Source organism: Pelodiscus sinensis, chromosome 7, assembly GCF_049634645.1.
Source record: "Pelodiscus sinensis isolate JC-2024 chromosome 7, ASM4963464v1, whole genome shotgun sequence".
Lineage (NCBI taxonomy): Eukaryota > Metazoa > Chordata > Testudines > Trionychidae > Pelodiscus > Pelodiscus sinensis.
In genome coordinates, this window is record NC_134717.1 from 678,926 (window position 1) to 705,329 (window position 26,404).

At 63.7% G+C, this 26,404-nt stretch overlaps 1 protein-coding gene across 4 annotated transcripts; it reads right to left on the reverse strand.

Annotated features, from left to right (window-relative positions):
• Positions 1-2,259: 2,259 nt before the first annotated feature.
• WNT6 (Wnt family member 6) lies at positions 2,260-26,404 on the reverse strand. Of its 4 annotated transcripts, none has more exons than XM_075932951.1 (4): positions 26,244-26,404; positions 9,629-9,849; positions 4,362-4,663; positions 2,260-3,410 (listed from the first exon to the last, which is right to left on the reverse strand). In XM_075932951.1, exons 1-4 carry the CDS (start codon positions 26,318-26,320, stop codon positions 2,949-2,951), a joined length of 1,062 nt encoding a protein of 353 aa, XP_075789066.1. In that variant the 5' UTR covers positions 26,321-26,404; the 3' UTR covers positions 2,260-2,948. The 4 variants fall into 4 exon arrangements, with proteins under 4 accessions (XP_075789066.1, XP_075789065.1, XP_075789063.1 ...); XM_075932950.1 differs by lacking the exon at positions 26,244-26,404 and adding an exon at positions 26,096-26,220; XM_075932948.1 differs by lacking the exon at positions 26,244-26,404 and adding an exon at positions 24,694-24,916 and having other exon boundaries at positions 9,659-9,849.

Below are 26,404 nucleotides of genomic sequence, written 5' to 3' on the forward strand. Positions count from 1 at the left end.
GTCCCTGCCCCGAGGTGGCTCCACTGGTGGCACTAACGAGCCCACGGGCATTTGTTCTGCCCACCCCAGCCTGCACCGGGCAGCACCAGGGCACCGTGCAGCAGCTGGAGCGGGCAGACAGGCCTGGCATGGGGGGGAGGGGCCAGCCCAGGGCGCCCTCTGCTGGCCAGAAGGGGACATGCATGGGCCGCGTGCTGAGCAGCCGGGAGCAGCTGGCTCTGGGGAATCTCCCGGTGACCCTGAGACCAGGGCTACTATGGAGACGCCCAGGATGCTGCAGTGAGGACAAAGGAACCCTGCAGCCACCCCGGGCCCCCTGGCAGCCGAGGGGACCTGGCTCTGCTCTGGTCCTAGGGGAGCCTCCGCCAGCCCCCCATCCCTGGCTCGTCCGGCCCACCTCTTTGCGAGCAGTGGTGCTGGGCAGACTCGGAGGCGCGGTTTGTCCCCCATGCTGGGCTGTAGAAGCTCTGGCCCATCTCACAGCACCCGCTCCAGCCTCTCGGGGCAGTGCCAACCCTCCACCACAGTGCTTTGTGATCCCCAGAGTGGCACGTCCCTTGCTAGTGGGCGAGGGGCGTGACCCACAGCTCTGCAGCCCCCTGTAGGGTCCCCGTAAGAGTCCACAGCCCAGCAAGCCGCCCCTGCGCGAAGGAAATGGCTGTCTGCAGGTGTTGAATTAGCCTGCGGAACTCACTGCTGCAGGACACATTGGTGAAGCAAAGAACTTACCAAAGGAGTAGATGTGGCTATGGCCTCTGCAATGATGTTTCCGAGGAGAACCCTGGCCCGCACCATCCTGCCTCCTCAAGAGCACCCCCAGGAAGAACCCCCACCCCCCCCAGCAGACAAGCCAACCCAGCCTTCAGAAAGCAGCCAATCAATTGAGCAAAACCAGCTGCCAATCAGACCACAGGGGTGGCGGCACCCACTGAATTGGCACCCAGGGTGAGCCCTGTCCCGAGACCCTGCCCTGCTCCTCTTGCTTCAGGGCACCCGCAGGGATCAGGTTTCTCTCTGCCCCACTGCCCGTGCCCAGACCCCTCTATGTCTGGCAGGGCAGGAGTGTGCCCTGCCAGCTGGGTCCCAATGCCCGGGCAGAGCTGGGTGAACAGCTGAGGGGCAGGCCAGGGCAGAACCAGCAACAATTGTAACAAGCCAACGTTGGTTCATGTCGAGCCCAATTTGGTCGGGATCTGGGGGAATGAGAAAATCCCTCATGCAGGGCAGGGTCCCGGAGCTCCAGTTCGACAGCCCCATGGCAGAGCCCTGGCAGCCCGAGGCAGCTGCCCACGACTCACTGCACCGCAGCCAGACCGGAGCACTGGGCTGATGGGTGTACAGGGGGCAGGACCCAGTCACCTCCTCTGGCTGTTGCAGACTGTCTCAATGGCCAGAAACCAGTTTCCCTAGCCCAAGAGACTGGTCTGAAAATCTCGCTGGGGTCCAGCTCCAGACCCTGCCACTAGCCCCGGGCCACCTTCCAGCAGGTTGGCCACGATTGCCCCCTCTGTGCAGCAGCGCTTGGGGGCTCCGTGGCCAGAGGGGTGCTATCTGGCGGTGGGACCGGCCCTCGCCCTGTGGCCAGCCCAGCAGGCATGAGCCACATAGTGGGACTGTCAGGGGGAAGGATCTGAATTGTTTGCTGGAGCAAAACACATCTCCAGCAACCCGCAGGGTCCAGGCCTCCTCAGAGCCCCTAGGGAGCCCAAGTGATCCACCCCTGCTGCCCATTTCCAGCCCCTCACAAACAGAGGCTAGAGACCATCCCTGCCCAGCCTGGCTAACAGCCAATGCTGGACCTGTCTTCCATGGATTTATCTAGCTCTTGTTTGAATCCTGTTAAAGTCCTGGTCTTCACAACATCCTCTGGCAGGGAGTTCCACAGGTTACCTGTGCATTGCATGAAGAAAAACTTCCTTTGGTTTGCTACCTATTCATTTCATTTGGTGCCCAAAAGTTCTTATGTTATAGGAACAAGTCAGGCACTTTTCCTTGTTCACTTTCTCCACAGCCGTCATGATTTTATAGACCTCTATCCTATCCCCCCTTAGTCTCCTCTTTTCTAAGCTGAAAAGTCCAAGTCTTTTTAATCTCTCTTTATACTGCACCTGTTCCAAACCCCTAACCATTTTGTTGCCGTTTTCTGAACCTTTTCCAAGGCCAATAGATCTTTTTTGAGATGAGGTGATCACATCTGGATGCAGTATTCCAGATGTGGGCACACCATGGATTTATACAGAGGCACTAAGATATTCTCAGTCTTATTCTCTAGCCCTTGTTTAATGATTCCCAACATGCTGTTTGCTTTTGTGCCTGCTACTGCACAAGGAGCAGGTGTTTTCAGAGAACTCGCCACAATGACTCCAAGATCTCGCTTGAGTGGCTGTAGCTAAATTCGTCCCACCCTTTTGTACATGGGATGTGCATTGTTTTGCATGTATCAACATTACAATTCATCTGCCTTTGGGGACTCTGCGTGGCCAGAGAGGTCAGAGCCCCTGGGCCTAACCCAAGCACACATGCAGACCACGAACCGACTGGGCCCCGAACAGAGCTCCCCTGTGGGGTGTGGCAGTGGCTGGGTGCCCAGCATCCCCTCTGGGGTGTGGTACACGCTGGCCTGGCCTTTGAGCTCTGTGCCGGCTCCAGCAAGAGGGGCAGGACTCTCTTCAAATACCTTTACTAGCGTCGCCCCCCTGCCTGCAGCGCCCCAGGGCTGGTGGCCGCAGGAGCCCGAGGAGGCCACGGGGGAGGGGGCAGCCTGGGCACCAGCCTGGCCTGAGGAGGATTAACCAGTGAGGAAGTCGGTCCTCATTCCTGCCGAGTCTGTGTGTCACCCCCCAGGCCTCGGTGCCCCTAGCCGGCAGGGCGGGGCCTGGCCAAGCCCCTCCCCCAGCGCCCGCGTCCGGAGAGAGGGAGCTGCCGGGCACCCGGTGTCGGGAGCCGGCTCAGAGGCAGAGGCTGAGCTCCTTGGTCACGCGGCACTGGCGGCACTGCACCACGCAGCACCAGTGGAAGCGGCACAGGCAGTTCTCCTCCAGCACCAGGGTCTCGGCGCGGTGGCCGCGCCCGCAGCACAGCAGGTCGCAGCCGCTCACGCCCGGCGCCGCGCTCTCACACACCCGGCCCCGCGTGCCCGGCGAGCCCGTCTTGCGGTTGGCGGCGCAGAAGTCGGGCGAGTCGGCCGAGTAGACGAGGTCCTGCCGGTCGGGGGGCTTGATGCTGTGGCCCACGGGGAGCAGCGTCTTCCCATCGTTGGCCCCCATCACCTTGAAGGCCCCGTTGAACCGCTCCAGCAGGCGGTCGCCCACCTCGCGGAAGTGGGGCATCTTCTTCCAGCAGGTGTGCAGGGTGCAGGAGCCCGAGAGGCCGTGGCACTTGCACTCCGTGCGCATGTAGCTCCGCACTGCCTGGGGGGACAGGGCTGCTCAGCGGGGATGGGCCACAGACCCCGCCCAACCCCGGGGATCCACTGCCTGTCCGCCGGCACTGCCCTGCCCCCCGACCCCGGGGATCCACTGCCCGTCCCCCGGCACCGCCCTGCCCCCCCACCCCGGGGATCCACTGCCCGTTCCCCAGCACCGCCCTGCCCCCCCACCCCGGGGATCCACTGCCCATCCCCCTTGCCCCAGGGATCCACTGCCCGTCCCCCGGCACCGCCCTGCTCCCCCGCCCTGGGGATCCACTGCCCATCCCCTGGCACCACTCTGCCCCTCCACCCCGGGGATTCACTGCCCATCCCCTGGCACCGCACCATCCACCCTGCCCCGGGGATCCACTGCCCATCCCCCAGCACCGCACTGGCCCCTCCGCCCCGGGGATCCACTGCCTGTCCCCCGGCACCACCCTGCCTCCCTGCTCCGGGGATCCACTGCCCGTCCCCCGGCATCACACCACCCCCCTGCCCCAGGGATCCACTGCCTGTCCCCTGGCACTGCCCTGCCCCCCTCCACTCCAGGGATCCACTGACCATCCCCCAGCACCACCCTGCCCCCCCGCCCTGGGGATCCACTGCCCGGCCTCTACCCAGAGCCTTTCATCAAACCCTAGCAGGATGCCAGCCCCCGAGGGGCACATGAGAAGGGACAATTGGGGTGTGTCAGTGGGAGGAACAGCTCCTTCCCCCTGGGCCAGCCAGCGCCATCGTCCTGTAACCCAGCAGGGCAGGTGCGCGAGGGGCACAGCGCTGTATGGGGCAGGGCTGTGACTCCCATGAGAAATGGCCGTGGCTCAGGCTGGCAGTGGCAAGGGAAGGGGCAGCCCCCCTGGGCATCTCGGGATGTGGCAGGGGTGCTCCATGGAGCTCCTGCCTTGGCAGGAGGGAGCGGGGGCAGGGCAGGGCCCGGGGGTGGGGGCATTACCAAGCGCCCAGCCTCGTTGTTGTGCAGGTCGATGAGGGTGCGGATGTCGCTCTTGCCCTTCTTCCGTTTGGCGTCCATGAACTGCCGGGACTTCTCGTAGCCGAACTCCACGTCGTCCCCGCAGCCACCCCACTCCCAGGCAGAGCCCTCGGCACCCGGGCCGGCCGTGGGCAGGGGAGGCGCCCGGCTCCGCGTCGCCGCACAGCTGCACTGCAGCAGCTCGCCCATGCTGCAGGCCTGGGTGATGGCGTGGCTCACGCCCGCCGCCGTAATGGCATAGACGAAGGCCGTCTCCCGGATGTCTGCGGGCAGGAAGCAGCATCAGCTGGCTACTCTGGGATAGCAGGCAAGTAGCACTAGGGGGCGCTGTGCTGCAGGGGGTGCTGTGCTACAAGGGAGGCTGTGCTGCAGGGGGCGCTATGGTGCAGGGGCTGCTGTGCTGCAGCTGGCGCTGTGGTGAAGGGGGCGCTGTGCAGCAGGGGGCGCTGTGGTGCAGGGGCTGCTGTGCAGCAGGGGGCGCTATGGTGCAGGGGGTTTTGTGCAGCAGGGGGCACTATGCTGCACGGGGTGCTATGGTGCAGGGGATGCGGTGCCGCAGGGGGCACTGTGCTGCAGGGGGCGCTATGGTGCAGGGGCTGCTGTGCTGCAGCTGGCGCTGTGGTGAAGGGGGCACTGTGCAGCAGGGGGCACTGTGCAGCAGGGGGTGCTATGGTGCAGGGGGCGCTATGGTGCAGGGGATGCGGTGCCACAGGGGGCGCTATGGTGCAGGGGGTTCTGTGCAGCAGGGGGTTCTGTGCAGCAGGGGGCACTATGCCACAGGGGGTGCAGTGCTGCAGGGGGGCGCTATGGTTCAGGGGGTTCTGTGCTGAAGGGGGCGCTATGGTGCAGGGGTTCCACGTCACAGGGGCTTCTGTGCAGCAGAGGATGCTGTGCCACAGGGGGTGCTATGGTGCAGGGGGTTCCATGTCGCAGGGGGTGCTGTGCTGCAGGGGGTGCTATGGTGCAGGGGGTTCCATGTCGCAGGGGGTGCTGTGCTGCAGGGGGTGCTATGGTGCAGGGGGTTCCATGTCGCAAGGGGTGCTGTGCTGCAGGGGGTGCTGTGCTGCAGGGGGTTCCATGTCGCAGGGGGTTCTGTGCAGCAGAGGATGCTGTGCCACAGGGGGTGCTGACGGGCTGGGCAATTTCCCAGGGGCTGGAAAGTGATTCTGCTTCCTGGCCTGGAAAGTGCCACTCACCCGTCCCCCTTTCCCACCTGTCCTTTGCGCTGCCCCAGAGGTGGCTGCTTGTCCCCTGTGCCAGGAGAGGGGTAGGGGACCCTTGTGTCTGGTTTGCAATGGTATGTGCCACAAGAAAGGTACTTGGGAAAGCTGCAGGGCCTGTGCCCCCCCCTCCAGGGGGATCACTCCTTGCACTTAGCCCTGGGGGTGTTTGGGGGGCAGGCTGACGGGGGGCAGGGGCTCAAGGCTGGAGCTGTGGGGAGGGCTGCACTCATGCCCTGAGATGGGATGGCAGCTATGCGATGCTGCAGCTTGTCCACCTCGCCCAGGTTTCTTTTGCTCTCCTAGCCCCTGCCCCCCCAGGGAGGGTTAATCCTGCCCCATCCCCAGGGCACCTTTTAGCACCAGCAAGGGAGCCCAGAGACAGATGTCACCAGAGGCGGACCCCTTGTGCAGCACCTCCGCCACGTGGAATCTCCACATCGCTTGCCCTTCTGCCCCTGCCTCTCTGAGTCCTGAAAAGTCTGGGTCCCCACCTCCAGCTAAGCGACTCCCCACTGGATGCAAGCAGTACAGGGCTTTTGACCACAGCTGAAGAGTTCTGAGGGCAGCCTACAGCAGGCGGGGTGATTAGCTCCGTGCTGTAACCTGCCTCCCTGTCAGCACCGGGACAGTGCCGACTCTGAGCCCTGGGGGGCGCCAGGGAGCTAATGGCCCAGTGGGACGCCACTCCCCGCCCAGAGCTTCAACCCCCCCCCCCCCCCGAGAGTCCAACGGGGGCTGGGTGGGCAGCGACAGAGCTGGGGAGGCCCTGCTAGGGCCCATCTCCCGCTCCTGCAGCTGTTCCCGGTGGGGCAACGCCGGGGCGCTCCCCTCCCCCCCGCTCCCCTGGCACCAGCCTCCGCCCTACAGGATTATTTATTATTAGCATGTTCTCCCCGTCTCTGCTCCGGGACACGAATTCCAAGCATCCTTCCCCTGCCCGGACCTGCTCTGGCAGTCCCACCGGGGGGGCTCCGCCGCCTTAGCCCAGCGGCTGTGGCGCCAGGGTTCGGGGCCCATCCAGCACTCAGCAAAGCCCCCACCCTCCGCTTGCGGCCCACGTTGGAGCCCAGCTCCTGGGCCTGGCAGGGCTGTGGGCTGGCAGTGGGGGGCAGCCCTGGGCCCCGCCCTGTTGCTGTGCTCAGGGTGTCTGCCCCCATGGCCAGATGCCCAGGGAGGGACCTGTCTCTGGCTAAAGGCCACCTGCCCTGTGGGCAGGGAGGGCCACGGCGGGGCTGGGGGCAGCAGGGGGCAGCAGGAGAGGGCATCTGGGCCATGAACACGCGGCAGCAGTTGCCCGGCGATCCGCCCCCAGACAGCTGTGGTCAAAGCAGGAGACCCCTTGGCTTCCAGACCCCAACCTGCCTAAGCAGGCTGCCTCTGGCTCTGCTGTGCCCTCTCGTGGCCTCCCGGCAATGCAGCGACTCTGCCAAGGACCTAGGTCTCCTGGTGAGCTCCTGCAGCGTCCGCCAGCCCAGCGCCGGGCCCGTTCCCGAGGCTCAGGATGGCGCGGCCGGGGACAGGGCTTGGAGAAGGGTGTGGGGAGGCCAGGGCTGGAGAACCTGCCTGAGAGTGAGAGCCGCCTGGCTCTGTCCGCCGAGGGGCCCGGCACAAGCCGAAAGGGGCTTCTCACCAGCGAGACCCAGGGTGAGCAGTAAGTTTTGCAGGGGGGGCACTTAATGAATGGTGGGACTTGGTCCCGGGCCAGCTCCACCCCCCGAAGGGGCAGGGGCCTGGGACCTGCCTCCCCCCAGAGTTGTCTGGGGCTAGAAACTCTGAAGTTAAAACAGCAACGGGCTCCTGGCTCCGCCACTACCATGTCACCTGGGGTTGCTGTGACCAGGAGCCATTTCAATAGGATCCTGCTGCCTGAGCCACCGCCTGGAAATTCGGTGGCCTGGGCAGCAGGATACAAACAGAAAACAGCCAGGTGCAGTCCACGGGCCGGGTCACAGTGTTAGGCGGGCGGGCCGGATCCTGCCCCTGGGCCCCAGCCCTGCTCTAGATGGAGCCAGATGGTGGAGACTATGCCCATCCAGCATGGTGCATGTGCATCGGGCCACTGCATTCATTGTGGGGTACCAGCTAATCCCCCCCCCCCCACTCCCTGCAGGCCAGCTGCAGGGGGAGCCGTCAGAGCCAGAGCTGGCATTACACACGGGGCACTGGGACATTTAGTGTTCTGAGGCCCGTTGGTGGGGACTTTGCTGTTCCCCAACTATCCCTCCCCCCTCCACCCCGAGAACTTACTGGCCTCAGAGCAGGCAGGGATGGACACCTCCTGAGAAGCCTGGGAGCTGGCCCCACTGGACGAACGTCTCCACAGCAGGGGGTGCTCCAAACCCGAGCAAGATGCCCCGGGCCCTGCAAGGAGCTGGGTCCTTGGAGGGAGCAGGAGCCCCGGGAAGGTGGGCACCTCGCTGGGCGTGCCAGGCAGTGCCATGCACAGCCCCACACAGGCCTGCATGCACCTGCAGGGATGGGCTGGCTATTGGCTAGGTGGGGCAGCCCTAAGGTGCTGCTGAGGTCTGCAGAGGTGACAGCTCCCAGCATGCAATGCTCCATGTTGATCCAGCCAGCCCAGCTGCACTGCATGCTGGGACATGGCGCCTCCACTGCTGCTCAGGGAGCGCAGCTCTGCCTGGTCCAACACCTGGTAGAGTCAACAAGAGTCTGTTCATAAAACCCAGGTGACCCAGACTTCTGCAGCAAAGGAGAATCCCCAGAAGCTCTTAGTACTATAGGACTTATGACACACAGTTCCACCAGTAAAGGGCAGTGTCTGGAAAGGCAGGGGCCTGTGTGCTAGTTCCTGGCAGTATGGTCAGTGCAGGTGACAGCTGAGCTGCAGCCAGGGGGCACTAAATTCCCCTGTGGTCCCCACAGGGGTTTCATATCAACTCAGGTCCCACATGTGCTTGGGCACCCTGGAAGGACAGCCAAGCCAGGCAGGGCCAGGGCAGCATGGCATAGTGGGGAGGGGGCGAGCCCCCCTGCAGGGCCTGCCATCTGGTGCAGAACTCTGCCCACCCCACTGCCTATGTGGCACCTGGACTGGGGAGTGGGGGGGGGCGAGGGGCAGACCTGGCTACAGCTGGGCCAGGCACCAGCCAAGGGCAAGAAAGAAGCCACCACTGCCCAGCCCAGTGTCCCTTCCTCATGGCAGATCCCCTGCCCACCCCCGGCTCCCTAGCAGCACCCTCCCTTTCCCACAGGCAAGCTATCCCCAGCTGTCCCCACCCTCATGCAGATGCAGGCAGGGAGCGGGGCGCCTCCTCAGGGCACGGTAAATCCCTGCCTCAGAGCACTAGCCGGCACCCCAGCCCGGCTCACCCCAGGGAGCCAGCGCAGAGCTCGCGCCCGAGACAGCACATCGTCCCTTGGCTGATGGCCTCTGGACAGGTGGGGACCCGTTTCCCCTCAGCCCCTTTCCCGGCCCTAGGAGCAGAGAGCTGGGAAGAGCCTTGCAGAGGAGGGCCTGGAAGAGTTTCCAGCTGATCCCAGGGTTCCACAGGGGTGGAGTTTCCAGCTGATCCCAGGGTTCTGGGGAGGAGGGGGGAGTTTCCAGCTGTTCCCAGGGTTCTGGGGAGAAGGGGGGAGTTTCCAGCTGATCCCAGGGTTCTGGGGAGGAGGGGGGAGTTTCCAGCTGATCCCAGGGTTCTGGGGAGGAGGGGGGAGTTTCCAGCTGATCCCAGGGTTCTGGGGAAAAGGGGGGAGTTTCCAGCTGATCCCAGGGTTCTGGGGAGGAGGGGGGAGTTTCCAGCTGATCCCAGGGTTCTGGGGAGAAGGGGGGAGTTTCCAGCTGATCCCAGGGTTCCACAGGGGTGGAGTTTCCAGCTGTTCCCAGGGTTCTGGGGAGGAGGGGGGAGTTTCCAGCTGATCCCAGGGTTCTGGGGAGGAGGGGGGAGTTTCCAGCTGTTCCCAGAGTTCCGGGTGGGGGTGGAGTTTCCAGCTGTTCCCAGGGTTCCAAGGAGGGTGGGGGTGGAGGGTGGCCAGGGTGCCCCTTACCCTGCTGCAGGATGCGGCCAAAGTACTTGCTGTGGCTGGTGCAGTTCCAGCGGCGGAAGCGGAACTGGTGCTGGCACTCCCGCACACCCAGCCGGGCGCCCTTGGCCACCTCCTGCACGATGTCAGGCTCTGTCTGGCACAGCTCCGCCTGCTTCCCCGCCAGCCGCTTCGTCTTCCGGCAGATGCTGTTGGGGTCCATGACCAGGGGGCTGCCCACTGCCCTGCAGGGGGGAGAGCGGGAGGCCAGCGCTCTAGCAGACGGGGACCACGTGTGGGGCAGGGGGCTACTCCCCAGTGGGCTAGCGCAGACCCAGTGCCACAGCCCTCCTCAGCCAAAGAGCCACCCATGGCCCAGTGCAGGGCACCCCCTTTGCCCTCCTGTCCAGCACCCTTCCCAGCGCGTCCTCTCTCACCTCGCACCGTGTCACCCACCAGGCCTGCCACCTGCCCGCCCCACCTCCATGCTCCTTCCCCTGTGCCCGGAGTCCCCTCCCCGAGCCAGCCACCTCTGCAGGACACATGGCCAGGGCCTCGAGGGGCGACGAGGAGAAGCTGCCTCCACTCCCCAGAGACGGGGGATGCTGCTGATGCCACGTGGGTACCAGGGGGCAGTCAAGAACCCGCACAGCCCCTAGACCCCTCGCCTGAGGCCGGGCTGGTGATGGCAGGGTAGCGAGGTGCCATCTTTCCCTGGGGGCACCTGGGCTGCTCACAGCAGCAGCTTTCCCCCTGGAGCTGGGCTCCCTTGGTCGTCCCGTCCCCCGTCTCTCCGAGAAGTTTGCAGCAGGTGCCAAGTGAGCGAGGGGACGGGGCAGGAAAGGGCCAGGGAGCGCCTGTCCCGCCCTGCGCTGGGGGATCCGCCTGACCCGAGGGGACCTTGCCTGGTCCCTTGGCCCCTCCCTGCCTGCATATTTGCTCCACGGTAGCAGGAAGCCCTTGTGGATTGGGGCTCTCCCTGCCCACCAGCCACAGGCCCAAATCCAGACGTGGTGCGAGGCCTCCCAAGCCAGACAGTTACACTAGGAACGGCCCCGGATCTGACGCAGACAGTGGCTGGTGAGGGCCTGATCCGGTTCTGCCGGGCGGGCGTGACTGGGGCGTCACTGCGGTGCCAGTCCCCTCGGTCTGGGTTGCGAGGGCGCCTGGCGCGGGGGGGCTGCTCCGTGCGTGGCACCCACCCCTGCTGGATAACAGGGATGCCCCGGAGAGACACGAGTGTGGCTGAGATCAGCCCGTGGCCTGGCCTCTCTCGGCAGAGCTGCGCAGGGCCATATGCTCAGGCTCCTGGCCTGCAGGCCCTTAGCCAGGCACGGCAGAGACCAGGGTATGCCGCGTGGCAGCCTGGTTCAATGGCGCATGCACCAGGCTGAGCATCAGGAGAACTGGCGTCTGGGCCCAGCTTTGCCCCTGGCAAGACCTGTCCCGGCTCGGTGCCTCAGTTTCCCCTCTCCGCCCCATTTGTTTCACTCAGGAGCCTCCCCAGGGGGCTGCACAGCCTGAGGGGGTGGAGGCGACCACGACGGACCCCGTGGCCCAGTGCAGCCCAGCCCTGGATTCCATGGCGTCTGGGTCCCAGCCCCAGGTGGGCAGCGCCCGGACGGGCTGCGGCGTGCCACGCATTCCCGGAATGTCTCCTCCCCGGGGGAGGGAGCGTGCCTGCAGCAGGGGCTGTTCTCTGTTTACCTTGTGGGAGAAGAGTGAACGACCTTGCCCCGCGATAACGCCCCAGGAAGCCCCCTGGCTGCTCTCCAGGTCCCTCCCCAGCTCCCATGTTTGCTCCCCGCCCCAGTCCCCGATGCCCCAGCATCCACCTCCAGCGACAAGGTCAGGGGATGCTGCGGCCGGGCGAGCAAGTGATGGGAGAGACCGGCCAGCCTGGCGGTTCCTGGGCCATCAGCTGCCCAGCCACCGGCCAAGGCAGGACCCTTGGGGGGGGGGTTATTACTGAGTGTACTCCGGGGGTCCCAGACAAGAGGGTGTTCGGGGATGGGACAAGCCGGGTGTGGCAGCTTGGAGTCACGGTGCCCAGGCCACACCTGGCAGCAGCGTGGGGGAGGCCAGGGACCCTGAGCGCCTGCCCCAGCCCTCTGCCGTCACCCCCTTCCCAGGCCCCGCATGCCAGTCCAGGACTTCCCAGGCTGTGCCAGAGGCCCAGAGCGGGTGATGCTGCCTGGGAAGGGGAGCGCTTGCCCTCCCGCTGGAGGCACCAACTTACCCGGGACAAGACTGCAAACTGGGGGCCTTGTAGGGAAACTGAGGCACGGCCCCCAGCTGGGTCTGGCCGACACATGGACATTTCTAGTTCCTTAAATGCACAGAGGCGGCGTGGCTCCCCTCTCGCGAGGGTCCAGCGACACCCAATGCCCTCCACAAACTGGCCAGTAACACGCCGAGTGCCGCCGTCCCGCCTGCACCCAGTAAAATGCAGCCACTTCTGGGCTGGGGCGCGGCGGCTGCCTTTCAGCACCGCCTCCCAGGAGGGACTAGGGCCACAGGGCAGGAAGGGAGAGGTGATTAACCCCCGCTCCCCCTGCAGTGCTCAGGCCGGCTGAGCCAGGCTATGGGATAGTTCTTGGGGCAAAGAACCAGGCAGCTGCCCTGGAAGAAGCGTTTTGTACTCGCGGCGCCTGCATCACAGAATCCCAGTACAGGGGCCTCTGGCCCACGACGGCGCCGTTCTGAGGCTATCCTGCCCAGCACAGTGGCATGTACTCACACAAGCACACACGCACGAGCACACACACGCACCTGCACACACACGTGCACGTGAACACACACGCACGCATGCACCTGCACACACACACACACACACACACACACACACACATATATCGGTATGCAAACACATGTGCACATGAACATACACATGTGCACGCATGCATACACATGCACATACACACACCTGTGTGCAAATACACATGCACACATGTGTGCACAGTGGCCACATGCATACAATGCCTTGTCCTCTCCAAACATCCTTCCTCCAGGGCCCCCAAAGTGCACCCTGCCTCTCTTACAGAGACTCCACTTCCCAAGCATGGGGCCAGAGCATGGCGATCCCCGGCTTGCAGGTGGGAAACTGAGGCACACAGAGGGGGTTGATGTCCCCCAAGCTTGCCGTACGGCGTACTTCAGCCCTGCACCGTATGCCCCCCAGCTCTGGGCTGGAAGGACAAATGGCCTCTGCTCACTCCTCTCTGGCCCGCGGTCTCTCTGCGAGTCACGAACCCCGGGGCTGCCCCGCCCAGCGAGCGCAGGCGCTGGAGTGAGCTGGGGGGGGGCCGGTGGCCCAGGGGTCAGGCCCTCGGGATTGGCAGGGGCTCTGCAGGCTTGGCTGGCTGCACCAGCGGGGCCCGGACTTGCATTAAGAGGCCTCTTTGTGCTCAGCTGCGAGCCAGGGAGCAGCCCGAGGGCCGCGGGAGCAAATGTTGAACTGTAGCTCACCCCGGCCTGCTGGGTTGGCTGGGCTGGCGGGGAGGGAAAGTGCAGCCCGGCAAGGGCTGGGGTCTTCAGAGCCCCCGTCGGGCTCCGGCCGTCCTGGCCTGCCCAGAGCAGAGCCCAGCGCTACCCCCACCCCCCGCCTTCCTGGCCAGCCCAGCCCAGCCCAGCCCAGCCCAGAGACCAGCGCTACCCCCCCCCCCCCCCGCCTTCCTGGCCAGCCCAGCCCAGAGCCCAGCACTACCCCCCCCCCACGGCTTTTCCCCCCTTGAGGCTGCTGCCCCGCGACCGAGGGGCAGGGCAGGGCAGGACGGTGCAGGAGCTGCGCTTCAACGTTCATTTCCGCCGGGCTCCTGCCTGGCACCAGGGGCCGATGCCGGGACCAGCGAGTTGTTTCCCTTTTCCAGGTGGGGGGGGGAGGGAGCGAGAAAAATGCTGCCAAACTGCTACTGCTTTGGCGAGCTCCCTCCCGGATCTGCCCGAGCCTGTCCCCCTGCACACCCGGGGGACTATAATTAACACGCCACGCCCCTGGCCTCGGCCCCTCCTCCCCAGCCCTGGCCAGGGACCCGCGCAGGAATGAGCAGGGCTGGGCAGCTGCCCCGGGAGCAGGGGAACGGCCCCGCCAGGCCCCGCCGAGCCTCCCGCTGTTCCCGTTCTGGGCTGGGACCTGCCTCGCTGGCTCACTCGCCTCCAGCTGCCGAGGCCTTCGCAGCCTGACCCTCTCTCTCCTGGGCAACGCCAGAGCCCTGAGCACCAGGAGTGCCCTGCCGCAATGCAGCTACCTCTGGGGTGGAGCACCACGGCCGTGTCACCGCTCACAGCAACGCAAACCCTCGGGCTGGGGAGTGGAAATGGGTCTCCAGCCTGGCTGAGGGAAACTGCTGGGGCAAGGCAGGGCATTTAGGGGAACAAAATCCAAGCAGCCCGGCTGGGTTTTGACGGCAGCCCCCTGCCCTGGCAGAAGGCAGCCGGGGATGCTGGCGATGGGTGCAGCCCGTGGGGTGGTGCCCCTCGTGGTGTCATGCCGGGTCACTGGCCCATTTCTCCTCTGCAGGACAGACCCCACTCCTGCCACGCTGGGGTTCCCTGGGCGTTTGCCAGGCAGGGTGGCTGTCACTGGGGCAGCCCCGATCCCTAGACCAGAGGGACCCTCTGACAAGGGCTGTCGTGGAGCAGACGCACTTGCCATTGGGGTCAGTGACAGAGAATCCCCTGGGAACCTGTGCCAAGGTCCCATGTGCAGAAAGCAGCGTCAGGGAAACCGAGGCCCAGCTGCTCACGGACCCGCATAACCTCCTGCTTCTCCCGCTGCCGCTGAGGGAGCCTGGCGAGGGACCCGCTGAGGCCAATGGGCAGCGTTCGGGCACTCGGGCAGTTCTGATGGGGTCGCCACTCCAGAGAGCTGCAGGACATGACCAGTCCGAAGGGACGAGGGGCTGCTGGAGGTCAGGTCGCCGGCCCTGTGGCTCAGGCCAGTCCTGTGGCTCGGGCTAGCAGGAAGCTGCAGGTTGGGAGTGAGGGGTACCAGCAAAGTTGTGTGTAGAGGGGACCCAGGGTTGGGCTGGCAGGGGCTGCGGGTCGGGAGTCAGGGGCACCGGCAGAGCTGTGGGAGGGGGCCAGGGCCAGGCTGGCAGGGGCTCTGGGTGGGGAGTGAGGGGCACTGCCAGGACTGTGGCGGGGGCAGGGCTGGGCTAGCCGGGGGCTACAGCTAGCGCGTGAGGGGCACCAGCAGGGCTGAGCTAGCTGGAGGATTGGGGGTGCAGTTTGGGGCTGAGAGGCAGCAGCATGGGGTGCCGGCCAGGGGTGCCAGGGTGGAGGAGTGGACGGGTGGCACGGGGGCATGAGAGGCGTGTGGAGCTGCGTGCCCCTCGTGGGGGCTACGTGCCCCCAGACATGGGTGGCGGAACCCCGACAAGCCGACCCCCGAGGATTTGTGCCTCCCAGCCGCCGAGGCAGAGCCAGTCCCTGCCCCCGCCAGCTCACAAGCTAGCCCCCAGCCAGGGAGGGCGACGCTCGAGGCCGGTTCCCACTCCTGCCCAGCACAAGGCGCGGGGAGGGGCCGCACGGAGGCGGCAAGGCCTGAAGCCGGGAAACGCCAGGGCGAAGGGTGGCCAGACACCCTCAGTCCGGCCCCTCCTGCATCTGCACAGGAGACAGCCTGTGATCTGCTAATTACAGACCCAATTCCCCGCAGCCTGCCCCGCCAGGGCCCAGGGGCTCGTCCCCATCACGCCCCGTTTCTCTGGTCCTTGAGGGGCCCCCACTGCGTTTGATTTGCCCTGCCTCCTTCTCCACCATCCAGGGCCCCCCACCTGAGCCACGCTGCAGCCTGTCTGTGCCCCTCACCGCTGGGCTGGGACCGGCACCCTCTCTGCTCTAAGTCCCAGCTCCACAGCAGCTGAGACACCATGGCAGGGAAAGTCCTGGCCAGCCCCTCGGCCCGGGGCCGGAGCATGCTCAGTCGCTCTGTGGGGACGCTCCGCGCTAGGGCAGAGCCGTGGGGCCGGAGCATGCTCAGTCGCTCTGTGGGGACGCTCCGCGCTAGGGCAGAGCCGTGGGGCCGGAGCATGCCCAGTGCAGACAGAAGGGTGGGTGGATTTAGCTGACAAACGCTAGCAAGTCTCTACTGCGCACGTGCAAACGGGTTGCTTGTCCAAGTCTGGCCCAAAGGCCGGTGGCTTTTCACGGGGGGGGCGAAAGGAGGGTCCCAGCGGCCAGGCCCCGTCTGCCCCTGGCCCCATTGCAAGCGTCTCAGCCACGTGGCCCCGGGAATCTCTGCAGCATGGGCCCTGCATCGCAGCCAGTCCTCGTACACCGGTACCCAGCACCGCGCAGGATGCGCTCGTCACAGACCGGCCCAGGCCACGCTGCCAGCCGGGCCCCAGGGTGCGAGCCGCGGGCACCCGCCCAGGGCAGCATCCGCTGGCTGGCGGCCGGTAGCCCCGCGGCAGAGGGGAGTCCGGGGGGGGGGGGGGAAGCCCTGGGCTGGTGGAGAAGCTGAGCGAGGCTGGGGGAGGGGCAGATGCGCCACCGGGAGATGGGGAGTCCGGGATTCTGGCTGGGAGCCAAAGCCAGCCCGGGGCTGCCGTAGGGAGCAGGGGACGCACAGCCTATGTGTCTAATTGCACTGAGACGGGAGGGGGCGTAGCACCCAATGCACCCCCGCCGCTACTGCCCCAGCTGGCGTTCCAGGAGCCGAGGTGGACTCGATCGTCTCTGGGCCTGCCAGGGGCTCGCTGGCGTTAGCCCCTCCTGCCCACAGCGGGACTCTCCCCCATGTGCTCCCCGGTGGAGGGCCCAGCCTGTCCGCTGCTTTTCCTTACACGCAGGGCAAGCAGCGAAGCGGGGCTTGGCTCCGGGCAGGCCCTGCCCTTCTAAGCTGGCCGAAAAGTCTGGGTTGTCCGAGTGGCTCGTCCCACTGGCGAACAATCACATGGACTAAAACCCGGCCAAGAGACCCTTCCATCTGGCGGGTCTGAAGTCCATTGAGTAGTGCTGCCTGCATTGCATGCCGGGGGGAGGGGAACTGAGGCACGGGGCAATGTTAGCGATTTGAATAAAATCACCCAGCCAGTCTCGGGATCCAAGCAGAGGCTCAAACCCCTCGGATTCAGCACCCTAAGCCAGGCTGGAACCCAGCCAGCCCCGCTCAGCCAACCCACCAGAACAGGCACCTTCGATGCGAGACAGGGTAGACCAAGAGTTGCTTTTCTCTCTCTCCTGAGAGAACAGGGGGACGCGCAGTGCGAGGGAGAGGCACCGCATCACGCCGGGGGTCACCTAGTGGCAGTGAGTTCCGCAGGCTCTCACGGAAGCCAAGGGCTTAGCAGATTCAGGAGCCAAATACCGATGATTATGTCAGATGAGATAAGACCAAGGGCCAGTGGGAGGGTCCCTCCTGCACCAGACGTGAGTCCCCCATTTAACTGATGGTCTTTGGGGGACACTCCCCCCCCCCACACACAGGTAGTGTGTTCCAGAAGGCAGCAGTAGGGGGGCCTGTTGTGCTTTGCTGGCCAGGCCTGAGGCAGGGCACTGGGTCAGATGGACCCCTCTCTGATCCCACCTGTTTCCCTTCTCAGCCATATTCTCAAACCCTGGGCACTGAGTCATGCCCACAGGTCCCCGCCCCCCGTGAAAGTGCGGCACACATGGGCCCTGGCTTCTCATGCAAAATGGGGCAAAGACACATGGCAGCAGGATGTGGAGACCAGAAGTACTAGACTTGCCCCTGAGGACTGACAGCCCCTCGAAGAGCCTTGCAGCCAGACAGAATATCTTAGTGCCTCTGTATAAATCCATGGTACACCCACCTCTTGAATACTGCGCCCAGATGTGGTCACCTCATCTCAAAACAGATCTCTTGGCATTGTAAAAGGCTCAGGAAAGGGCAACAAAAATGATGAGGGGTTTGGAACAGGTGCAGTAGGAAGAGAGATTAAAGAGACTGGGACTTTTCAGCTTGGAAAAGAGGAGAGTAAGGGGGGATAGGACAGAGGTCTATAATATCATGAGTGGTGTGGGGAAAGTGAATAAGGAAAAGTTATTTACTTGGTCCCATAAGAATAAGGGTCACCCCAATGAAATTAATAAGTTTAAAACAAACAAAAGGGAGTTTTTCTTCACAGTTAACCCATGGAACTCCTTGCCAGAGGATGTTGCAAAGGTCAAGATTTTAACAGGGTTCAAGAAAGAACTAGATACATTCATGGAGGTTAGGTTTATCAATGGCTGTTAGCCAGGATGGGTAGAGATGGAGTCCCTAGCCTCTGTGTCAGGGGTGGGATCAGGTGATGATTCCCTGTTCTCTTCCCTCCCTCTGGGGCACCTGGCACTGGCCACTGTGGGCAGACAGGGCACTGGGCTAGGTGGGCCTTGGGTCTGACTCAGCCTGGCTGTCCTTATGTTCTTATGATGGTGAAGGCAATGCTGGCTCTGTAGGCTAGGCGTGAGCAGGGAGTGACATCAGTCCACATGGCACAGGGTGCTGGGTTTGCCATGGGCGAAGCCCAAGGAAGGAGACAACACGCCCTCCTCCCTTGGCATCACACCGTGTCCATCCTCACTAAAGTTCCCTTCTTCTCCTCTCTGCACCAACCCCCGCCCAGCGCGCTATCCCATGAGCTCACCGGGCCGCGGACTGCAACAGGCATCCAGATGGACACTGGGTCTGGGTGCTGCCTGCCAGCAGGACTGTCTACAGAGTATGGCTGGACAGGAGGGCCCCAGGCAACCATCCCAACCCTCCGCACAGCTAAGGTAGAATCTTAGCATGGTCTCCCCTGCTGCCTGGGGAAAGAATTTCCCGGACGGTTTGCAGCCAGATCTCCCCGGGGCTCTGTCTCCAGCTAGGTGGTGTGTTGGTGCCCCTCACCGGGGTATCGGGCCTGTGGTTTAGATGATGGCTGTTCTCTTAACGGGACCTGCTGGAGCGAGGCCCTCCTGCTAGTGTGAAAGTGGGGCTCTACCAACCCTACACAGACGCATGCACAACCCTTGGAAGTCAGTGCAGAAGGCCAGGCAAGCAGCTGGGCACAGACCCTTCCGGCCTTGTGCTCCCCATCGGTGGCCCTGCGGCCCGGCCAAACCACTCCCAGGGAGGCTGTTGTGCAAAGGCGCCGGTGTTCGGAAGAGGTTTGCGGGGCTCTTTGGTCTGTGCCCCTGCACTGTGCACACAGCAGAGGCGATAGCCTGGCTTCCCGCTAAGGCAGCAGACTGGCACATGGGCCTCTGTTTCCCGCCCTTTGCCTGTCTCGGCCAGAAGCTCTCCGGGCCCCAGGCTGCCTCATTCTGTGTCCATGCAGCACCCAACACATCAACTGCGCTCAAAGCAGCCGATAGGAGTTTTCTAGGCAACAGGCCTCTGGAAACAAACCCGCTGCAGGTCACTGCAAAGCCAGGAACGTCCCTCTCCCAACGGTCTAGCACAGTGTTTCTCAACCTTGTTTTATAAAGTCCCCCTTTTTCCAAAAAAAAAGGATAAGTGCCCCCAGGACCTACAGTTTTCAGACACACGACAATTTTTTTTCTACCATGCCAACACATTTGTTAAAACAACTTCATCGTAGCTGGGCGAGCGATGTAATTTTTGGGGGTAAAAAGTACAAAAATAATAAAGCGCTGTCGAACTTCAACCAAAAATTCAGTTTTCTCCACATTTCAATTGTGTTGACCACCCCCCCCCCAGACTTCTCTCGAGTACCCCTAAGGGTACTCATACCACTGGGTGAGAAACACGGGTCTAACACTCCCATTCTAGCCCAGCAAGGCCACCAAGCAATGAAGCCAAACTCCTCTATCACACAGAAGTCTGGCATGTTGAAAGTAGTCCCGGCTGAGGCAGATTAAGGGGCCACATGCAGGTGAGTCTAAGGTGCATAGCACGCTGGGAAAGGATGTACTAAGCCCTGACACATGACCCTGTTGTTTCTCACGGCAATGCCATGGCCACAGGTAGGCAGTACACACACGCGGGATGCTAGGACAATATATATTTGGCTGGAAGATAGAAAATGCTGACATTGCTAAGTATAACCTTAACTCTGCCCACTTCTGGAGCATCAAAGCTGTTGTAAACTCCATCCAGAATTAATCACAACTCTCCCAGGCTTTTCCCAGCCAGGACTAATTTCCTGCTGATGACCCAGCCAACCTGCTGCGAGCCCCAGCTGTCGTCCCAGGGCTGCGCAGCACCAGCACAGTAAGGCCCAAGCGGGGTCCAAACACAACTCTCCTCATCCCGGAGCTGTTCAAACACGACTGCGAGAATTTTCAGAGGCAACAGAAAGTGAACTTCTTTTGCTCACCTCAGAATGAAAATTTCCACAAAACTTGGTTCCAGGCTAGGAGCAAATTGACGGCGGAGAGTGCTGTAAAGTGACAGTGACTGTGAGCTGGGTGCAGACGGTGCGCTGTTACTCTAGATCAATATCCGACTTCACGCCGGTGGACCTGCTCCCAGTTTATCCCCAAGTAAACAAGAGCAGCATTGGGGCCAAGGGCAGCCTTAACATGAGTGCTGCAGTTTTTGTGGGTACGCCTGGGTGTGTCTGGCTGCATGGGGAGTGGGAGTGGGTCTGGGTGAGGACCTGGGTGTGTCTAAGAGAAGGAATACGGAGTGGGGCATGTGTGCAGGTGAAACAAATGCACCAAGGCCTGTCCGAGACACAGGTGATGGTGTTAGTGTGTAGAAGGCGGGTAGGTGCTTCATGTCTGACATTCTCAGCAGGGCAGCGCCTTAGTCTGTAGCTAAAAAAAACTTTAAAAACAATAGTCCCGCAGCGCCTTATAGAGCAGGGGTGAGCAATCATTTCAAAGGGGCGGGGCCAGGCCACTTCCTGCGCTCCCCACCCACAGACTCTGGTTGGCCTTGGGGTGGGGGACCACGTGAAGCCTCTGGCCCCCTGCCCCTGCCCCTGCCCCTGCCTTGCCTGGGGTGTGCGGTGCCTAGAGGGAAGTGCCAGCTGTTTTGAACAGTTGGAGGTTCCCTCTGCTGCCGCGTGCCCTCCCCCTCATCCCCAGATCTCAATTGGCCTGGGGGCGGGAAGGGGAAGGGTGCCGCAGGCTGGATCAGATGGCTTGGTGGGCGAATCTGGATGCTGATTTGCCCACCCCTGTTATAGAGACTACCCATCTCACACCCTAGTGATATAAAACCCAGCCCAAGGTGCTTGGAGTGGGTGGGTATTAGGCGCTTCCTTCGGCATGGACGCTCCAACTGGCCATTTCTTTCCCCCTTTTCCCTTCTCTACTGTAGAAAGGTTTTAACCCACTAAGCTAGGGGGAGCGGTAGATACGCTTAAGGGCAGAGATAGGGTCCAGAGTGACCTAGACAAATGGGAGGATTGGGCCACAAGAAATCTGATGAGGTTCAACAAGGACAAGTGCAGAGTCCTGCCCTTGGGACGGAAGAATCCCAAGTATTGGTACAGGCTGGGGACCAACCGGTTAAGTAGTAGCTCTGCAGAGAAGGACCTGGGGGCTACAGTGGATGAGACGCTGGATATGAGTCACCAGGGCGCCCTTGTAGCCAAGAAGGCGAATGGCATATTAGGATGCATTAGGAGGAGCATGGCCAGCAGATCCAGAGATGTCATTATTCCCCTTTATTCGGCTTTGGTGAGGCCACATCTGGAGTATTGTGTCCAGTTCTGGGCCCCCCACTACAAAAAGGATGTGGACGCATTGGAGAGGGTCCAGCAGAGGGCAACCAAAATGATTCGGGGGCTGGAGCACGGAGAGGCTGAGGGACTTGGGTCTGTTTAGTCTGCAGAAGAGAAGAGTGAGGGGGGATTTAATAGCAGCCTTCAACTTCCTGAAGGGAGGTTCCAAAGAGGCTGGAGAGAGGCTGTTCTCAGTGGTGACCCCTCTTAGGGGTGCCCCGAGGCCCCCAGGCAGCCTTGCCCGCTCTGCCTCGCCCCGACCCTCCCGTGCAAACCGCGGCCGGCGGGACCCAGCAGTGCAGAGCACGTGGCCCCAATGACCGAGAGAGGCCAAAGAGAAACCACCAGGGGAAAGCGAGGCATGAAGGGCAGGGGAGGGGGGAGTTCGCAGGGGGCAGAATTTGCAGCCAGGATGAGACGGAGAGGGGCAGGGCCTGGGCGGAAGGTTTGCTGGGGGGCTCTCAGCCCAGCCTGTGAGGGGATTAGTGGCAGCCCGGATCTCCCTCCCGCACCCACCTGTAATTAACCCCCTCGTGGCCGACCTCCCCGTGACCCGCAGGGTTCAGGGGCCCGGCTCTGCCTCCCAGCGAGAGCGAGGGCGCAGGGGGAGGAACTGCCATAGAGGGGCGGAAGGGGGCGGGCGAGGGCCCCCCCCCACACACCGCCCGGGCCCTGATCCGGGCTCGCTGAGATAACCCAAGGGACCGGCTCCATTCCGGCCGGAGAAACCTGCCGGCCCAGACCGCGGCCCCCGGCCCTGCAGGCCCGCAGCGAACCCGGGCCCGCGGGTGGGCGGCCCGCTGCCGCGCGGGGCTGTGATGGCAGCGGCCCGCGGGCCGGGGCTGGCCCAGGGGTTCCGGGAGGCGCCAGGCGGGCAGCCCCTGGCTGGGGACGGGCTGCGGGCGGGGGGAAGGTGCCGCTTCGCTGGAGGCGCGTGTCGGTTTCCCGAGTTTCTGCTGCCCGGCGGGGGAGCGAAGGGAAGTCCCGGGCGGTTACCGACTGGCCTGGCTTAGCCACTGCGCCGGGCCGGGCAAACAGGGAACGGGACAGCCCCCCCCCCCCAACAGCCCAGGCAGGTAAGGGGAGGAAGGAGGAGACGCAGAGGGGCAGGGCCTCGGGCGGGGCTGCATGTTAGTGCGATGCCCTACCCCGGCGCGGAGGGGGGGGGGGACCTTTTTCGGGTCCGGGCCGCTGACCCTCAGAAAAATCAGTCGGAGCCGCACAAGTGAGAAGCCCCGGAAAGAGGGAGGCAGATTCTCCCCACATGCCCCTCCCACACCAGAGCCTGGGGGGCAGGCTGGCAGATTGGGGGCGCTCCAGCCCCACGGAGGTGGATGGGGGGCTGGAGCGCCAGCGCAGGCTCCCCAGTGCTAGGGGGAGTCCCGACAGCAGGGGAGCCAGAGCCAGGCAAGCCGGGGGCCGCGTGCGTAAGTTCCCCACCCCCGGCCTACCCACTGGGCCACTCTGCCTTCTCCCAAAGCGCTACCAATCAGCCCAGTGAATAAAACAGCCGAGAGCCCGCGCTCTGCTCCGCCAAAGCCTGAACCCCCCTCCCTCCATCACCCAAAGCCACCGACATCTTGGTGCAAGTTGGGGGGGCGCTGCTGTGGGGGACATCCCGGCATAGGGCGGGCCCTGTGGAACTCCCCCGGCCGCGCAGGGGTGGCTAGGAGCCCGGCGGGGGGCGCCGGGAGCAAGGCCGGGTTAGCAGGGATGCCGGATGCTCTGCCCCGGGTCTGCCCGTGTGGTGATACTGGGACAAGGGGCAGAAATGGCGATGAACGCCCAGGAACGCGCGTTGGAACCTCGAACCCGCCGGCGGGGCGCACTCAGCTGTTACCACTGAGTCCCGGGCGTAGGTCTCCGCAGACAGCCGCTCCGCGTGCAGCGCCGGGCACGACGCGAACAGCATGCTGGGAATCGTTGCAAAAGGGATGGAGAATAAGACAGAGAACATCTTAGTGCCTCTGTATAAAACCATGGTGCGCTCACATCCGGCATCCTGCTGCAGATCTGGTCCCCTCATCTCCAGAAAGATCTCTGGGCGCTGGAAAAGGGTCAGAAAAGGGCAACAGAATGGGGAAGGGGTTTGAATGGGGATGGGAAGGGTTAACCAGTCGGGGCTGTAGGGCCCTGAGCAGGCGGCTGCTCCGGTCCCTGGGGCCCACCACGGTCAGGGCGCTGGAGCCAGCCAGCGCAGCCTCTGTCTGTGGCGGAGGGGGGCGCTCCAGGCTAGCCACCACCTGCCCCCCCTTTAATCTGTTAACTGGTTAAACAGTTACATGGGATTTTACAGCCCTACTATGGAGCCGCTGCCCTATGAGGAGAGATTAATGAGACTGGGGCATTTCAGCTTGGAAGAGAGGAAGGGGGGATATGAGAGAGGTCTATAAAATCATCAGTGATGTGGAGAAGGTGAATAAGGAAAAGTTACTTGGTCCCACAATATAAGAACTAAGGGGTCACCAAATGAAATGAACAGGTAGCAAGCTTAAAACAAACCAAGGGAAGTTTTTCTTCATGGAGGGCACAGTCAACCTGTGGAACTCCTCGCCAGAGGATGTTGTGAAGACCAGGACTTTCACAGGGTTCAGAAAAGAGCTAGATAGCTTCATGGAGGTTAGCTCCATCAGTGGCTATTAGCCAGGCTGGGTAGGGGTGATGTCCCTGGCCTCTGTTTGTCAGAGGCTGGGAGTGGGTGACAGGGGAGGGATCACTGGATGGTTCTCTGTTGTGCTCACTCCCTGGGGGCACCTGTGCTGCCTTAAGGCAACAGAGGAACAGCAGTGGCTGCCCCTTCGGCCTGCCCCCCCCCTCCCGCGCCCCCGCCGCCTGCGCTGCCAACACACCCGCCATCGCTCCGTCTTGGGCTGAGAAACATGCCGCCCCCGCTGCCCCCAGCCCCCGGGAGCCCAGTCCGAGAGGCGCTGGCTAACTTCGGAGTCCGGGCGGATCCCAGCGGGAGCGCTCCTGCTCTGAGTACCTAGCCAGGTTCCCCCCTGTGCCAGCCCCAGACCTGGAGGGCCGGCGGGATTGCTCGCTGCTTTCCTCTCTGCCCCGGGGTGCTGTGGGCGGTCGCGGCGCTCCTCCCCAGAGCTGGCTGCACGCGCCTGCTTCGCCTTTGCCAGGCCTGGCTCAAGGGGCTTTGCTGGCGCTTAGCATTGCGAGGCGGGGAGGGAGCAGAGCAAGTCGAGATGAAGAGAGAGCGCGGCGAGCTGAGCGCCAGCGGGAGGGGGGGCGGCCTGTCTGTCTGTCTGTCTGTCTGTCACTCAGCGCGCGAGGCTGCCCGCAGGAAGGGAAATGTTTGCCATTGCATACCTGGGCCGCGTGAGCCCGCCGGTGCGGATACCCTCTGCCCCGCACCCCGCCCCCTCGGGCAACATTCCAGCGCAGCTGCGTCTCCCCCCCCACCCCCCGCCCGCAGCTCCTCCTTCCCCCGCAGACAAATACGGTAGGTCCTACTGAAATGCCAGACAGGCCAGGGCCGGGTGGAAACCAGGATCTAGTCCTCCGAAACCTCCCTGCCACCCTCTGGGCGGCAGCCTGCCCTTTCGGCGTCGGGGCTTGCGGCCTGGGAAGCCGGGGCGGGAGGGAGGTGAGCGAGGAGACGGTGCCCGGGCGGCGCTACAGGAATCCAGGCGTTTACCGACGGGCTCGGCAAAATTCTTCCTTCCTAGATTCAAACCCTTCGTGTTTGGGCAGATCTCCGGGCTGGGCCCGGCTGCGGCTCGTGTCCCCCCCCCCGGTCCTGCCGCAGTCTGCGCCTTTGATGCAGGCTCCATTACAAAGGGGGGGGGGGTCCCTGGAGCTCCGGCCCGGGGGGCGCCTCATGCCGGCCCCCGTCTTTTAATTAAAGCGGACGGAGGGAGGGAGGGGACTGTGACTCCGGGGGGGGGGGGGAGAAGAGATGCGAGCCCTGAACCCTTTACAGATGTTCGTCGCACCGCGCTCCGCTCCCTTTGCTGCCAAGAGGGAATCTGCCGGTGGGCTAGTCCCAGCCGCGCCAGTGTAAACCCGGAGTACCCCCCCTCCTTCCGGACCCGTGCAAACCCGGACTAATCGCCCCCAGGATCCGTGCAAATCCGGACTAATCGCCCCCAGGACCCGTGCAAATCCGGACTAATCGCCCCCAGGATCCGTGCAAACCCGTAGTAACCTCCCCCAGGACCCGTGAAAACCCGGAGTAACTTCCCCCCAGGACCCGTGCAAATCCAGAATAACCCCCAAGACCCGTGTAAACCCGGAGTAACCTCCCCCCAAGACCCGTGAAAACCCGGAGTAACCTCCCCCCAGGACCCGTGAAAAACCGGAGTAACCTCACCCAGGACCCGTGAAAACCCGGAGTAACCTCCCCCCAGGACCCGTGAAAAACCGGAGTAACTTCCCCCCAGGACCCGTGCAAATCCAGAATAACCCCCAAGACCCGTGTAAACCCGGAGTAACTTCCCCCCAGGACCCGTGCAAATCCAGAATAACCCCCAGGACCCGTGTAAACCCGGAGTAACCCCCGACCCACCACTGCCCCCGCGCCTCCCATGAGTAACGCTTCCCGCAGCTGGGTAACCGCTGGGAAACCCCGCCAGCACGGGCAGACCTTGCATAACTCCCTCCCCAGCTGTGCGGGCCCGGAGACTCCCCCGCCGCCGCGGAAGCAGGCACTGGACCTCCCGCAGTGGTTTGCCCCCAGCCCCACCTTGCAGAGGTGTCTGCGCTCCGCTCCCCTCTTGCGGGAGACCGTTTGATCCGGAGCGAGGCTGGAGGTGCTGCCACCCCCCCCCCCCCCCCCCACGCGCCATGTCCCTGAACCGATGTCCCGGAGTGCAACCTCCGCGCAACGCCGCGATTCGCCGCGGAGTCAGGCCACCTAGCTCCGCGGACTCCAACGGGTCTGACTCCGGAGTGACACCGGCGCGGCGGAGGGCAGAGGGCAGCAAGTCCGCGCTCCTGCGCCGCCCGGGGCTGGGAGCAGGAGCCCCCGCGCCGCATCCGCCCGCCCGCTCCCGGCTACTCACCACCAGAGCCCGATGATGTTGGCGGGGCAGAGCAGCACGAAGAAAAGTCCGAGCTGGGCTCGGGACAGGGGCAGCATCCTGCCGGGCGCAGGTAGAACGGGCGCGGGGCGGGGCGGGGCGCAGGCCGAGGCCGGGGCCGGAGCTGGGCGGCGCGGGGCCAG